Source organism: Rattus norvegicus, chromosome 11 (assembly GCF_036323735.1).
Source record: "Rattus norvegicus strain BN/NHsdMcwi chromosome 11, GRCr8, whole genome shotgun sequence".
In the NCBI taxonomy this organism is placed as follows: domain Eukaryota; kingdom Metazoa; phylum Chordata; class Mammalia; order Rodentia; family Muridae; genus Rattus; species Rattus norvegicus.
In genome coordinates this window covers 98,610,553-98,626,476 of record NC_086029.1, presented here as the reverse complement: position 1 = coordinate 98,626,476, position 15,924 = coordinate 98,610,553, and the positions used below count along the sequence as shown (strand labels likewise).

The following is a 15,924-nucleotide window of genomic DNA, read 5'->3' as shown; positions in this document are numbered from 1 at the left end:
GCATTTCCCTGATAACTAAGGATGTTGAACATTTCTTTAGGTGCTTCCCAGCCATTTGATATTCCTCAATTGAGAATTCTTGTTTTAGCTCTGTACCCCACTTTTTAATAGGGTTATTTGATTCTCTGGAGTCTAACTTCTTGAGTTCTTTATATGTATTGGATATTAACCCTCTATCGAATGTAGGGTTAGGGTTAGGGTAAAGATCATCTCATAATCTGTTGGTGGCCATTTTGTCCCAATGACAATATCCTTTGCCTTACAGAAGCTTTACAATTTTATGAGGTCCTATTTGTCTATTTTTGAGTTTACAGTATGAGCCATTGGTGTTCTGTTTAGGAAATTTTCCGCTGTGCCTATGTGTTCGAGGCTCTTCCCCACTTTTTCTTCTATTAGTTTCAGTGTATCTGGTTTTATGTGGAGGTCCTTCATCCACTTGGACTTGAGCTTTGTACATGGTGATAAGAATGGATCAATTTGTGTTCTTCCACCTGCTGACCTCCAGTTGAACCAGCACCATTTCTTGAAAATGGTCTCTTTTTCCACTGGATGGATTTAGCTCCTTTGTCAAAGATCAAATGACCATTGGTGTGTGGGCCCATTTCTGGGTCTTCAATCCTATTCCATTATCTACCTGCCTATCTCTGTACCAACACCATACAGTTTTTTTATCACTGTAGCTCTGTAATACAGTTCTTTTATTGTTGAGGATAGTTTTCACTATCCTGGGTTTTTTGTTATTCCAAATGAATTTGAAAATTGATCTTTGTAACTCTAAAGATTTGAGTTTCAATTTTGATAGGGATTGCATTGAATCTGTAGATTGCTTTTGGCAAGATGGCCATTTTTAATATGTTAATCCTGCCAATACATGAGCATGGGAGGTCTTTTCATATTCTGAGATCTTCTTTAATTTCTCTGTCCTGAAACTTGAAGTTCTTGTCATACAGATCTTTTATTTCTCTTGGCTAGAGAAGGAACATCATGTTCTTTGTAACTTTTCTTTCTATAGGAATATACTATAGATCCTGACTGGCGTTTTCGTAGTACTGTTCTTACCCCGATGTTTATTGAGACCCAGGCCTTTCCAAGTACTCTCAATACCCAAACCCAAGAAGGGTCCCCGTCAGACCGAAGGCAGAAGCCTGGACAAGTGCGGGCCACCCAACAGCAGTATGATTTCACTCCAACACAAACTTCAGGTAATACCTGGCCAGGCCTTTGACATCAATTTCTGTTGCAAGGACATAGATTTTTTTTTTTTTTTTTTTTTTTTTTTTTTTTTTTGGTAAGAGAAAGTGATAACATAAGTCACAAAGGCTATAAGGAAGAAGTGTCATTTAAGAAGAAAAACAATGGAGGTCTTCAGAGTAGCCTGATCCTTTGAGAAAGTGTCAGTTTTCAGGGTTTGTGTGGAGGTGATGGGGTTAGAGGTAAATAGTTACAGAGCCTCACTTTTGTAAGAGGAAAGTGTTCTGCATAGTGTCGATGGAACGGACTTAATGCTTTTGAATCATGCATTTAAAAATGGTTGAAGTGGTAAGTGTTACTTTTGGTTTTCCACATTGTTTAAGAGGGAGAAAAAGATTATTTAAAAAAAAATCTGATTGTGGCTTGCTGGGTTTGGTTTGATTTTACATAAAATTATTTAAGGTGTCACGTTTAAAGTATCTTAACTCAAGAGCAAAATAGCATTAACCATTTTTATTTTATATGTTTGAGTATTTTACCTACATGTATACATGTATATGCCTGGTGCCAGCAGAGGCTAGAGGAGGGCTCAGACTCCTGAAATTGGAAATTGGAGTTACAGATGTTTTGTAAACTAATGTGGCTGCTGAGAACCATAGCCAGGTCCTCTACAGGGTCAGCAAGTTTCTTATTAAACAGTGAGTCACCTTTCTAGTCCACTTAGTTGTTTGGTATAAACACTTAAGCAATTTCCTTTATATAATTAGTTTCCCATTCAGTTGTTTATGAAAGGAAAACTAATTTGAATAATCACACTGGAACTCTAAATATAGTGACACTCACTCTAAATATAGTGAGTCCTGCGGCCCAGGTGCCTGGTCTGCTTTGGATCTTATACCAAGTACCTTGGCCTCAGCCCAGTGTCACAGGTAATTGCAGATGCCCAGTACCTGTCTGCCAGCAGATTCTGCTGCCCTGTGCTATGCTTCTATGACTCTGCTGCCCTGTGCTATGCTTCTATGATTCTGCTACCCTGTGCTATGCTTCATGCTGTGTTGCCTGGTGGCAGCATCCTCAGTGCTCTCTTCCTTTGTGTTGTAGTTGAAAGGAGCTCATTTGATTGGCTAACTGGAAGCAGCATTGACCTAATGGCAGATCATACAGTCTTCTCTTCAGAGTCCTTGTCTTCTTCCTTGCTGTTTTCCCACAAGAAGAGTGAAAAGTCACAAAGAGTATCCTGGAAGTCAGTAGGACCTGACTTCGGGACAAAAAAGCTGGGCCTGCCTGGTGATGAGGTGGATAACCAAGTAAAAAGTGGTAAGTTAACAGCTGGAACGTGCTTCCAGTGCATTGTCTCCTTATGCAGATGCTTAAGTGGGGAGAGCATATTTCTGACTGTCTATATTTCCTTGAAAACTAAAGAAATCATCAAAATTCAATTAGGAAATTGTTGTCTGGACACCTACTATGTTGAAAACATTATTTTTCAGTGTCCTTTTAAGTGTGTGATAAGCATTTATTTCTTGAATTTTGGGGAGCATTTGGAGTAGGTAGAGCAGTGAATGGGATAGAATTTGTAAGCCAGCGTCAGGGTTGAAATTTTAAATCCAGACAGAGTGTGGAGCAAGCATTTGGAAAGACTAGATAGAGGAAGGATGTTTTAGAAGATCCTGGAAGCCTAGGAAGCAGGAAGAGAACTGAGAAAAAGGATGAAGATAGGAAGAAAGTGACATTTATGTTGAGTGGAAGGAACACAAAATTAGTTGAAGCAAAGTTTGTGTAGAGCAGAATTCATGCTGGTAATTCTATATATTCCAGTTGGATTGATGTCCTGGGAAACATGGACCTTTTGGGCCTTAGCAGCTTGATAATAAGTAGGTAGGAATGACCTCATTTCAGAGCCAATGTGATACCTAAATGGCAGAAAGCCTGGTAGGGCTCCAGACTCAGCACTGAAAGGGCCGGGGAAAAGATAGCTCTTTACAAAACTCAGAAGTGGGTGCTGTATCTTGGAGCTAGAGTTATAGGTGTGAGAAATTGAGCAATGGTCCTCTGACTGGGCAGCAAGCACTGCAGCCCCAAGCCATGGTTTTTACTGCTGCTTTTCTCTACATCATTATTTACTATCTTCTGGCTTCACATGACTGACATTTATGGTTTGTCTGTCGTCCTCGCCCTCTATGACACATTTTATACCTACCTGGTCATGGCCTAAGGTCACATCCTCTGTCTAATTATGTCTCAGAATCTGTCCTCAGTGCTCTTTGACAAAATCATTCTTGTGATTGGGTCCCTTTGTATACGATCTTTTTTTTTTTCCTTTTATTTTTTTGATAATCATTTTGGCTTACATGCTTAGATCTTCACGTTTATCCAAATTTCCCTGAATTATACATTGGTATTTTCCCAACATTTTTTGTCTTCTTAAAAAAATGCCTATTAATTTTGTGCATGTGGGGTGTGTGTGGGTGTGCGGGCGGAGGGGAGGGTATGAGAGAGACAGAGACAGAGACAGACAGACGGAGGGAGGACACCTACCCAAAATGCAATGGTCAAAGAACACTTCAGAAATCCTCTCTCTTATGTGGTTCTCAGGGCATCAAATTCAAGTCATTAGGGGTGACAACAAGCCCTTTATCATTCAGTCATCTTACCAGCCAATATTTTGTCTTAAGTTTCTTACAGACCTTCCCTTTCCAGCTTCCTTCCTGCCCATGGTATGGAGACCCTCTGCTCACTCAGCAGACCTTTCATGGACCTAATATGCTACCTGATCTACTCTTTAGATCCACTGGAGAAAGGCAGCTGCAGGATTCCTAGCCCTCTTGGCACTATTTGCTGGACTGGCCTTTCCACCTCACACTTCCTGCAGATCTGCTGCCATGTCCTTGCTTTCTCCCCCATGGGGCTGGTCGCCGCAGACCATGAACATTCGGCTGTAACCGCACTGGGTCCATGCTTTGTCCACCGTTTAATTGCAGCTTCCTGAGACAGTTATAGCTCTCGTGTTCTTTAGAGTTCAGAATTGCTCCACTGCCCTTCCTGCTATTCCTTATTGGTTTGTGTCCTTAACAAGTCACTAAATGACTACTTAAAAGTAGAGATTAGCCCACACTTTCACTTTTGGGATCCTGGGAAAGAATGGAAGTCAACTGTACATGTTGTTTAATTGACCATGAGTTGGCAAACCTGCCTTATATTCTTCAGGCACTCACAGCCAGACAGAAATTCTGAGATTACGCAGACGATTTTTAAAGGACCAAGAAAAACTGAGTTTGCTGTATGCCAAAAGGGGTCTCATGGAGCAAAAACTAGAAAAGGTTTGTATCTTCTTCAAGAATTCAATACTTATATTGCCTCACAGACAGTATACTAAGGAAATAAGTTCTGTCCAATATTGGTCTACAAAATTGCAGTAACAGCGTGGTATAGATATCTTCTGACATCACTGTGCATAAAGGATATTCATGATATCTGGTTTTAAAAGAAAAGAGCTAGCATGGCAGGTTTACAGGTCCTGTCTATAAACAAACAAGAAATTCAGGTATGGCAAGAAATTCAATATGGTATATTGAAACATAGATCAATCTACTATCTGTATATGAAATCTCAATTTTCATTCTTTGCTTCTGGTGATTATAGGATATCAAGAGTGAGTTAAAAATGAAGCAGGATGCCCAGGTTGTTCTTTACAGAAGTTATCGTCATGGCGACCTTCCTGATATCCAGATCCAGCACAGCAGTCTGATCACCCCCTTGCAGGCTGTGGCCCAGGTCTGTCCAGATACCATGTTTTATGGTCACATTAGAACCATGTTTTATGGTCACATTAGAAACTCTGTGTGTAGTTTAGGGATCTACTATGTCTAGGGGAAAAAAAATGGTCTTACAGAAGTGGCAATTTCCCTTAAATGGTACACTTAAGGACTACCCTAATTCACATTTCCTACTTCTGTGCTTTCTTGTCTTATGAGGAGACCTTAACACAGTTACTGAGAGTGTGCACTAACACTAAGTGCCTTCGTCAGGCAAGTGTGCTCTCAGCCACAAGGAGATCTTTACAATCAGATCGACATTTATATTTCTTACTCAATGTCAGAATGAAATAATGGGAGAAAAATATCAGCATAAAGTTTGAAGAGCTTAAAAAGTCATTTAGATCACTGTCTTGTATACTTTTTGATCTAAATAATTCTGAATTGAAAATAGTTTTTTTAACTGTATTAGACAAGTACCCTTGCCAGGCTTCCTCCAGTGGAGACAGTTTATATTACTATAGTAAAATATTGAGACCTTTACGTAGATGCATCAAGAAATTAGAGACCTCATTCATTGTCCTTATTTCCCATATGTTCACATATAGAACTTTGTCCATGCATAATCATGTAACTTTTCACAGGATTTTTGTCACCATGAAGTACCTTCATATTCTTATACCATATTCTCCAAATAGTCTTATGCCATTGAGATTATGATTAGATAAAGACTGGAGGTTACCAGTGCTTGGATATGTGGCCAAAGCTATAGGTATCTCTGAGTATCAGGCAAGAAAGAGACACCTGTCTTCCTGTGCTCTTCATTTCTAAGTTGTTTAGTGCACTGTTTATTGCCTGTTATGCAGAGTGGATATCTGCTCTTCCTTGAGTTCTCTTTAGACCAGAGCAAACCACCATGTATAATATTGTTGGCAGTTACAGGCTTAAGATTGTGTCAGAACTCATACCTTTTGTGTTTAGAAAACAGAACTGGTTCATATTGCTTTAAAGAGGCAAGACTGCATTTTTTTTTTGTTCTTTGAGGAGAGGTATTCTAGCACTTTAATTATCCACTTCTAGTTCTAGTACTTTATTTAAGAAATGTTTGTTGGGCTGGAGAGATGGCTCAGTGGTTAAGAGCACTGACTGCTCTTCCAGAGGTCCTGAGTTCAATTCCCAGAAACCACATGGTGGCTCACAACCATCTGTAATGGAATCTGACGCCCTCTTCTGGTGTGTCTGAAGACAGCTACAGTGTACTCATCTATAATAAATAAATAAATCTTAAAAAGAAATGATTGTTTATGGAGTACATGTTGTATATGCTGCTAGGGTGAGCCAGAAGAAGCTAAGCTGATCTATCCCCTCCCCCACCCCCTCCCCCTGATTGGGACCCATGGAAGCAGCAAAGGGGAGCATCTGTCAGAGGCCCAGCAGGCAGCACTATCTGATGCTGAGGGATTTTTTTGTTTTTTTGTTTTTGTTTTTTTTAATTGGATTGATTAAAGTTAATTTATTTCATATAATTTTTTGGAGGCATAGTCTCTCTTCATAATCCTGGAACTCACTATGTAAACCAGACTAGCCTCAAATTCACAGATCTGTCTACCTCTGCCTGCTGTGAGCTAGGATTAAAGGTGTGCACCACCACATCCAGATTAGGACATTTTTACTTCAGTCACTACTGTAGTTGGTCTCACAGACATGAGTATTTACAATTCTCCGACAAGTGAAGGGATTCCTACATAGGTCTCAAGGATAAGTAGTCAGCTAACAAACCTGTTAATAGCATGTTGAATCAAAGTAGCAGGTTACAAAACAGTAGATAGGAGATGAAGTGGATGGTAGTATTTTTCCACAGACTGGAAAAGTAACAAGTTTTTTAAATAATTTTATAAAATTTTGTATAATAATATTATGAGAGTTTAAAGATGTTTTACCTAAAGACAAATCATGGTTCGTTGATTTTGATGTTGCTTTTATAAAATAGAGTACTTTTTCACTTTTATTCTCTTTTTTAACTTATTTTTTTATTAATCCTTCTTTTCTTTTACATCTCAAATGATATTCTACTTTCTGGTTCCCTCTCTGCCAGTCCCCCACCCCACATCTGCCCTCCCCTTTGCCTATATGAGAGTACTCTCCCACCCCACCACTCCAGCATCCCCCTACTCTGGGGCATGAAGCCTCTCCGGAACCAAGGACCTCCCCCTCCCATTTCTGTCAGGCAAGGCCAACCCCTGCTACATATATATGTGGAGCCATTGGTTGGTGGTCTAGACTCAGAGAATTGGGTATCCAGGCCAGTCTATGCTGTTCTTCCCATGGGGTTGCAGGTCCCCCTCCGCTCCTCCAGTACTTCCGCCAGCTCCACACCAGGTTCCCTGTGCTCTATCTGATGGTTGGTTCCAATCATCCACTTCTTATCTTCATTGGTCAGTTGCTAGCTGGACTTCCTCAGGAACCACCACACTAGGTTCCTGTCAGCAAGTACCACTTCACTTTGGTGAGTCTCAAGTGACACAGTGACTTTTTGGCCCTTCCTTCAGTCTCTGTTCTATTATTTGTCTCTGTTCTTCCTTTGCACAGGAATATTAATGGGTTAAAAATTTTGAGATAGGTGGGTGTTCCCATCCCTCGACCAGGGACCATGCCTATCTGCCTAGGAGGTCTCTACAGGATCTGTCTTCCCCTTCTCTGCACATTTTTGCTAAAGTCATTCCCATTGTATCCTGGGAGCTTCATGTTTCCCTGGTGTCTGGGACCTTCCTATGGCTATCCCCATTCCCGCATTCCCCCGCTACATATTTTTGTTCGATTTCCTGACCCTCTGTACCTCTTTCACATTTCCTCCAGTTCCTGATGCTGCCACCCTATTTCCTCTCCCTCCTTTCTCCCTCCTCGGTCCCCCTTTCCTTCCATCTCCCATAATCGTCCGGTTTTCCCTCAATGCAGAACTGAAGCATACACACCTTGGTCTTCCTTCTACACTCCATATGTTCTGTGGATTGTATTATGGGCATCGTAGGCTTTGGGTCTAATATCCAATTATTAGTGAGTACATAACATGTATGTTCTTTTGTGCCTGGCTTACCTCACTCAGGATATTTTCTAGTTCCATCCATTTACCTCTGAATTTCATGAAGTCATTGTTTTTGATAACTGAGTAGTTCTCCATTGTGTGGATGTACCACGTTTTCTGTATCCATTCCTCTTGTTGAAAGGCATCTGGGTTCTTTCCAGCTTCTGGCTATTATAAATAAGGCTGCTATAACAGGAACATGTGTCCTTGTCACATGTTGGAGTATCTTTTGGGTGTATGCCTAGGAGTGCTAAAGCTGGGTCCTCGGGTAGAACTATTTCCTATTTTCTGAGGAACCTCCAGACTGATTTCCAGAATGGTTGTACCAGCTTACAGTCCCACCAGCAATGGAGGAGTGTTCCTCTTTCTCCACATCCTTGCCAGTATCTGCTGTTGCCGGAGTTTTTGACCTTAGCCATTCTGACAGGTGTGAGGTGGAATCTCAGGGTTGTTTTGATTTGCATTTCCCTGATGACTAAGAATGTTGAACATTTAAGTACATCTCAGCCATTCAAGATTACTGAGTTGAGAATCCTCTATTTAGCTTGGTATTCCACTTTTTAATATGGTTATTTGGTTCTCTGGAATCTACCTTAAGTTCTTTGTGTATTTTGGATATTAGCCCTCTATTGGATATACAATTGGTAAATATCTTTTCCCAATCTATGGGTGGCTGTTTTTTTCCTATTGACAGTGCCCTTTGCTTTACAGAAACTTTTCAATTTTATGAGGTCCCATTTGTTGCTCTTAAGGAATAAGCCATTGGTGTTCTGTTTAGGAAATTTTCCGCTGTGCCTATGTGTTCGAGGCTCTTCCCCCACTTTGTCTTCTATTAGATTCAGTGTGTCTGGTTTTATGTGAAGGTCTGTGATCCATTTGGACTTGAGCTTTGTATAAGGAGATAGGGATGGATCAATTTGCATTCTTCTACAAGCAGACCACTACTTGAACCAGTACCATTTATTGAAGATGCCATCCTGTTTCCCACTGGGTGACTTTAGCTTCTTTGTCAAAGATCAAGTGACCATAGGTGCATGTGTTCATTTCTGTGTCTTCAATTTTATTCTATTGTTCGACTTGCCGTTTTTATCACTAGTTAGGGATGGTGATTTCCCCAGAAGTTCTTTTATTGTTAAAAATAGTTTTCCCTATCGTAGCTTTTTTGATATTCCAAATGAAGTTGACAATTGCTCCTCTTAACTGTGTAGAAAAATTGAGTTGGAATTTTGATGGGGATTGCATTGAATCTATAGAATGCTTACCGAAGATAGCCAGTTTTACTCTATCAACCCTGCCAATCCTTGAGCATGGGAGATCTTTCCATCATCTGAGGTTTTCATTTAATTTTTTTCAGGGATTTGATGTTCTTGTCATACAAATCTTTCACTTGCTTGGTTAGAGTCATGCCAAGATATTTTATATTATTTTTTACTATTGTGAAGGGTGTCATTTCCCTAATTTCTTTTTCTGCCTGTTTATCCTTGAGTAGAGGAAGGCTACTCTAGTGATTTGTTTAAGTTAATTTTGTATCCAGTCACTATGCTGAAATTGTTCATCAGGCTTAGTAGTTCTGTGGTAGAACTTTTGGCCTCACTTGAGTATACTATCATATCATCAGCAAATAATGATATCTTGACTTCCTCTCTCCCAGTTTGTATCCCTTTGTTCTCTTTTTGTTGTCTAATTGCTCTGGCTAGGACTTATAGTACTATATTGAATAGTTAGGGAGAGAGTGGGCAGGCTTGTCTTGTTCCTGATTTTAATGGGATTGCTTTGAGTTTTTCCATTTAGTTTGATGTTGGCTACGGGTTTGCTGTATATTGCTCTTACTATGTTTAGGTATGGGCCTTGGATTCCTGATCTTTCCAAGACCTTTATCATGAAGGGGTATTAAATTTTGTCACATGTATTTGTATTTTCCTTGACTATTGTGTCAATGTTTTCTATGGTATATTCTGCCACTGGGATTCTCTCTTCTATCTCTGGTATTCTGTTGGTGACACTTGCATCTATGACTCCTGATCTCTTTCTTAGGTTTTCCTTCTCCATGAATGTCTACCTTTGAGTTTTATTTATTGATTCTATTTCCATTTTTAAATCCTGGATGGTTTTCTTCATTTCCTTCACCTGCTTTATTGTGTTCTCCTGTATTTCCTTAAGGGACTTATTTATGTCCTTCTTAAAGTCCTCTGTCATCTTCATGAAAAGAGAATTTAGATCTGAATTTTCCTTTATACGTATGTTAGGGTATCCAGGACTTTCTCTGGTGGGAGAAATGGATTCTGATGTCACCAAGTCAAATCTGTTTCTGTTGCTTATATTCTTTTTTTTTTTTTTTATTAACTTGAGTATTTCTTATATACATTTCGAGTGTTATTCCCTTTCGCGGTATCCGGGCAAACATCCCCCTCCCCGCTCTCCTTCCTTATGGGTGTTCCCCTCCCAACCCTCCCCCCATTGCCGCCCTCCCCCCACCAGTCTAGTTCACTGGGGGTTCAGTCTTAGCAGGACCCAGGGCTTCCCCTTCCACTGGTGCTCTTACTAGGATATTCATTGCTACCTATGAGGTCAGAGTCCAGGGTCAGTCCATGTATAGTCTTTAGGTAGTGGCTTAGTCCCTGGAAGCTCTGGTTGCTTGACATTGTTGTACATATGGGGTCTCGAGCCCCTTCAAGCTCTTCCAGTTCTTTCTCTGATTCCTTCAACGGGGGTCCTATTCTCAGTTCAGTGGTTTGCTGCTGGCATTCGCCTCTGTATTTGCTGTATTCTGGCTGTGTCTCTCAGGAGCGATCTACATCCGGCTCCTGTCGGTCTGCACTTCTTTGCTTCATCCATCTTGTCTAATTGGGTGGCTGTATATGTATGGGCCACATGTGGGGCAGACTCTGAATGGGTGTTCCTTCAGTCTCTGTTTTAATCTTTGCCTCTCTCTTCCCTGCCAAGGGTATTCTTGTTCCCCTTTTAAAGAAGGAGTGAAGCATTCACATTTTGATCATCTGTCTTGAGTTTCATTTGTTCTAGGCATCTAGGGTAATTCAAGCATTTGGGCTAATAGCCACTTATCAATGAGTGCATACCATGTATGTCTTTCTGTGATTGGGTTACCTCACTCAGGATGATGTTTTCCAGTTCCAACCATTTGCCTACGGATTTCATAAAGTCGTTGTTTTTGATAGCTGAGTAATATTCCATTGTGTAAATGTACCATATTTTCTGTATCCATTCCTCTGTTGAAGGGCATCTGGGTTCTTTCCAGCTTCTGGCTATTATAAATAAGGCTGCAATGAACATAGTGGAGCACGTGTCTTTTTTATATGTTGGGGCATCTTTTGGGTATATGCCCAAGAGAGGTATAGCTGGATCCTCAGGCAGTTCAATGTCCAATTTTCTGAGGATCCTCCAGACTGATTTCCAGAATGGTTGTACCAGTTTGCAATCCCACCAACAATGGAGGAGTGTTCCTCTTCCTCCACATCCTCGCCAGCATCTGTTGTCCCCTGAGTTTTTGATCTTAGCCATTCTCACTGGTGTGAGGTGAAATCTCAGGGTTGTTTTGATTTGCATTTCCCTTATGACTAAAGATGTTGAACATTTCTTTAGGTGTTTCTCAGCCATTCGGCATTCCTCAGCTGTGAATTCTTTGTTTAGCTCTGAATCCCATTTTTTAATAGGGTTATTTGTTTCCCTGCGGTCTAACTTCTTGAGTTCTTTGTATATTTTGGATATAAGGCCTCTATCTGTTGTAGGATTAGTAAAGATCTTTTCCCAATCTGTTGGTTGCCGTTTTGTCCTAACCACAGTGTCCTTTGCCTTACAGAAGCTTTGCAGTTTTATGAGATCCCATTTGTCGATTCTTGATCTTAGAGCGTAAGCCATTGGTGTTTTGTTTAGGAAATTTTTTCCAGTGCCCATGTGTTCCAGATGCTTCCCTAGTTTTTCTTCTATTAGTTTGAGTGTGTCTGGTTTGATGTGGAGGTCCTTGATCCACTTGGACTTAAGCTTTGTACAGGGTGATAAGAATGGAAAGATCTGCATTCTTCTACATGCTGACCTCCAGTTCAACCAGCACCATTTGCTGAAAATGCTATCTTTTTTCCATTGGATGGTTTTGGCGCCTTTGTCAAAAATCAAGTGACCATAGGTGTGTGGGTTCATTTCTGGGTCTTCAATTCTATTCCATTGGTCTATCTGTCTGTCTCTGTACCAATACCATGCAGTTTTTATCACTATTGCTCTGTAATACTGCTTGAGTTCAGGGATAGTAATTCCCCCTGGAGTCCTTTTATTGTTGAGGATAGCTTTAGCTATCCTGGGTTTTTTGTTATTCCAGATGAATTTGCAAATTGTTCTGTCTAACTCTTTGAAGAATTGGATTGGTATTTTGATGGGGATTGCATTGAATCTGTAGATTGCTTTTGGTAAAATGGCCATTTTTACTATATTAATCCTGCCAATCCATGAGCATGGGAGATCTTTCCATCTTCTGAGGTCTTCTTCAATTTCCTTCTTCAGTGTCTTGAAGTTCTTATTGTACAGATCTTTTACTTGCTTTGTTAAAGTCACACCGAGGTACTTTATATTATTTGGGTCTATTATGAAGGGTGTCGTTTCCCTAATTTCTTTCTCGGCTTGTTTCTCTTTTGTATAGAGGAAGGCAACTGATTTATTTGAGTTAATTTTATACCCAGCCACTTTGCTGGAGTTGTTTATCAGCTTTAGTAGTTCTCTGGTGGAACTTTTGGGATCACTTAAATATACTATCATATCATCTGCAAATAGTGATATTTTGACTTCTTCTTTTCCGATCTGTATCCCCTTGACCTTCTTTTGTTTTCTGATTGCTCTGGCTAGAACTTCAAGAACTATATTGAATAAGTAGGGAGAGAGTGGGCAGCCTTGTCTAGTCCCTGATTTTAGTGGGATTGCTTCAAGTTTCTCTCCATTTAGTTTAATGTTAGCAACTGGTTTGCTGTATATGGCTTTTACTATGTTTAGGTATGGGCCTTGAATTCCTATTCTTTCCAGGACTTTTATCATGAAGGGGTGTTGAATTTTATCAAATGCTTTCTCAGCATCTAATGAAATGATCGTGTGGTTTTGTTCTTTCAGTTTGTTTATATAATGGATCACGTTGATGGTTTTCCGTATATTAAACCATCCCTGCATGCCTGGGATGAAGCCTACTTGGTCCTGGTGGATGATTGTTTTGATGTGCTCTTGGATTCGGTTTGCCAGAATTTTGTTGAGTATTTTTGCGTCGATATTCATATGGGAAATTGGTCTGAAGTTCTCTTTCTTTGTTGTGTCTTTGTGTGTGTTGCTTATATTCTTGCACTTGCTTCTCACTGTTTGGTTATCTCTGGTGTTATCTGGCCTCCCTGTCTCTGTCTGGAGCCTGTCCTTCCTATGAGCCTGCGATGCTGTGATCCTGTGATCCTGGATGCGTCAGAATACCTGGGCAATTGAGCTACAACTGGATTGTGGGTTGTGTCTTATCGGGTCCAGCGCCAGGTCTCTGGTCCCTGCCATATGTGGGCACCAGAAGTTCATTTTTATTCTTGTATGTGGTCCTTCACCGCACAAGAATACATAGCTAGGAAACGTTCGTGAAATCTTCACTGTGCATACATGCATGTTACATACATGCATCAAGGATAGTGCTCCTGTGGCCATGGAACTCTATTTAAGTCATTGTTCAAAGGTCTTCATAAGCACGGCACCAAACACATGACAACTTCCTTGCTTAGACTGTTCAAAACATGAAACGCTGGAATCCTAGTTTCAACTTAGAAGGTGAGTTGTATGATTGTGTTCTCATCATCATCTATATCAAGCCAGGTGCTCCTCCCCTTGTGTAATAGGCTGTTAAAACTCTGTAAACTGAATTTAGACGTATAATGGATGTGTTTTTAATGGTTTGTATTATAAGCAAAGCTCTAAAATAGTGCTGGTGAATTATAGAACCTTTACATCAGGTGTGATTTATGTGTATTTTTTATTCTTAACAGAAAGACCCAATAATTGCAAAACAACTCTTCAGCAGCTTGTTTTCTGGGATTTTGAAAGAAATGCATAAATTTAGGACCACATCTGAAAAGAACATCATCATCCAAAATTTGCTTCAAGACTTCAACCGCTTCCTCAATACAACTTTCTTGTTCTTTCCACCCTTTGTCTCTTGCATCCAGGTAAAGGCCTGCACACATTTCTTATTGCTCACTACTGCTCTGCTCTGACACCACATGCCTAATGCTATCACTTTGTTTCCCAAATTGATATTTGAGAAAACAAACGTGTTTAACATTAAATGTATTCTTTCGGTTATCTCTTCTAAGTGGGCACATGTAATTTTTTTTTTTTGTTTTTTGTTAGTTTTACTCCCTAAACCTACCCTTGTATATGACAATAATTTGAAATCAAATTTGCATATTGTAATTAACCACTTTCTTTGGAGTTTTGATTAAACAGTATGCATATGTGCATATATAAATGAATGAATGAATGAATGAATGAATGAATGAATGAATGAATGTTTGCCTGCATGTATGCCTGTTCCAAATGTGTGCCTTACTATGTTTCTTCCTGAACCTGGGGCTCACTGACATAGCAAGGTTGGTTGTCAAGCTCCCTGATCCTTTCTGCCTCCCAGTGCTGGAATTCTAGATGTAAACTCAGCAGTTTACACAGTTCCTAGTCATCTGAGCCTGTTTGCATGGCTCAGAATTTAACAACTAACCCATTTCCTGCAGCCTCAACCCTCTGTTTCCTTTAGTTGTTTTTCCTTCTGTAGTATTTTATCAAACTCTTTCCTTCCTTGAGGTGGTGATTGAGAATATGCCTAGCTTTGTTCTAAGTAGCCACAGCTACAAAGAGACAAAATCCATGCCACCCCCTAAATGTTCATTCTTCACAAGTGTCACTGACAAACACAAAACAAAGAATAAATTGGCATCATGCTGTAGTTCTTGAATGATTTGGAATTATTAGAATTATATAGGGCAGGTTATGTAAGTGGTCTCTTGAATGATTTGGAATTATTAGAATTATATAGGGCAGGTTATGTAAGTGGTCTCTTGATTGATTTGGGATTATTAGAATTATATAGGGCAGGTTATGTAAGTGGTCTCTTGAATGATTTGGGATTATTAGAATTATATAGGGCAGGTTATATAAGTGGTCTCTTGATTGAGTCAGGTATAGTTGTCAGTACAGGTACTTAGTCATGGGTTAACGAAGTTTTCTCTAAGGAGACTGGGCTGCAACAGAGAACTCGGCATAAATATACTTTCAGTTATTGCTTAACTACACCTGATAGATATTTTTTAAAGATTTATTTATTTATTATATATGAGTACACTATAACTGTCTTCGGACACACCAGAAGAGGGCATCAGATCTCATTACAGATGGTTGTGAGCCACCATGTGGTTGCTGGGATTTGAACTCAGGACCTCTGGAAGAGCAGTTAGTGCTCTTAACCACTGAGCCATCTCTCCAGCTAGATAACCGTATTTTAATGAATGACTTCCGAGCTAACATGAAAGCTCAACAAGTAAAGGCTCTTACCTCCAATCCTGATCTTCTGAGTTTGATCCCCAAGGAACCACATGAGGAATGGAGAATTGACTCCCACAAGTGGCCCTCTAATCTCCACATGAACTTGCATGTTACACGTTTGCTCCTTTATATATACACATATATACACAAGAAATATAAATAAAATAATGTTTAAATCTTTAAAGTGATTTTAGGAGATAGAGAGCTGGTTAAGTAGTTAGTATTGCTTCCTGCTCTTCCAGAGGACCTGAGTTCAGAACATAGCATCTAGGTTAGGTGGTTCACAACTGCCTGTAACCATAACTCTAGGAGATGGGACTTACACAGTAAAATAAGAAT

General features: G+C 39.9%; 1 protein-coding gene across 4 annotated transcripts in view; it reads left to right on the top strand.

Moving 5' to 3' along the window:
- Positions 1-15,924, top strand: part of Prkdc (protein kinase, DNA-activated, catalytic subunit) — a 217,548-nt gene that overhangs the window by 136,023 nt on the left and 65,601 nt on the right. For all 4 annotated transcript variants that reach the window (NM_001108327.2, XM_039088537.2, XM_008768933.4 and 1 more), the window contains 5 exons: positions 1,013-1,202; positions 2,293-2,508; positions 4,399-4,511; positions 4,834-4,965; positions 14,037-14,216. In NM_001108327.2, the coding sequence (NP_001101797.2) occupies positions 1,013-1,202; positions 2,293-2,508; positions 4,399-4,511; positions 4,834-4,965; positions 14,037-14,216 (831 nt within the window). The remainder of the gene's footprint in view (positions 1-1,012; positions 1,203-2,292; positions 2,509-4,398; positions 4,512-4,833; positions 4,966-14,036; positions 14,217-15,924) is intronic.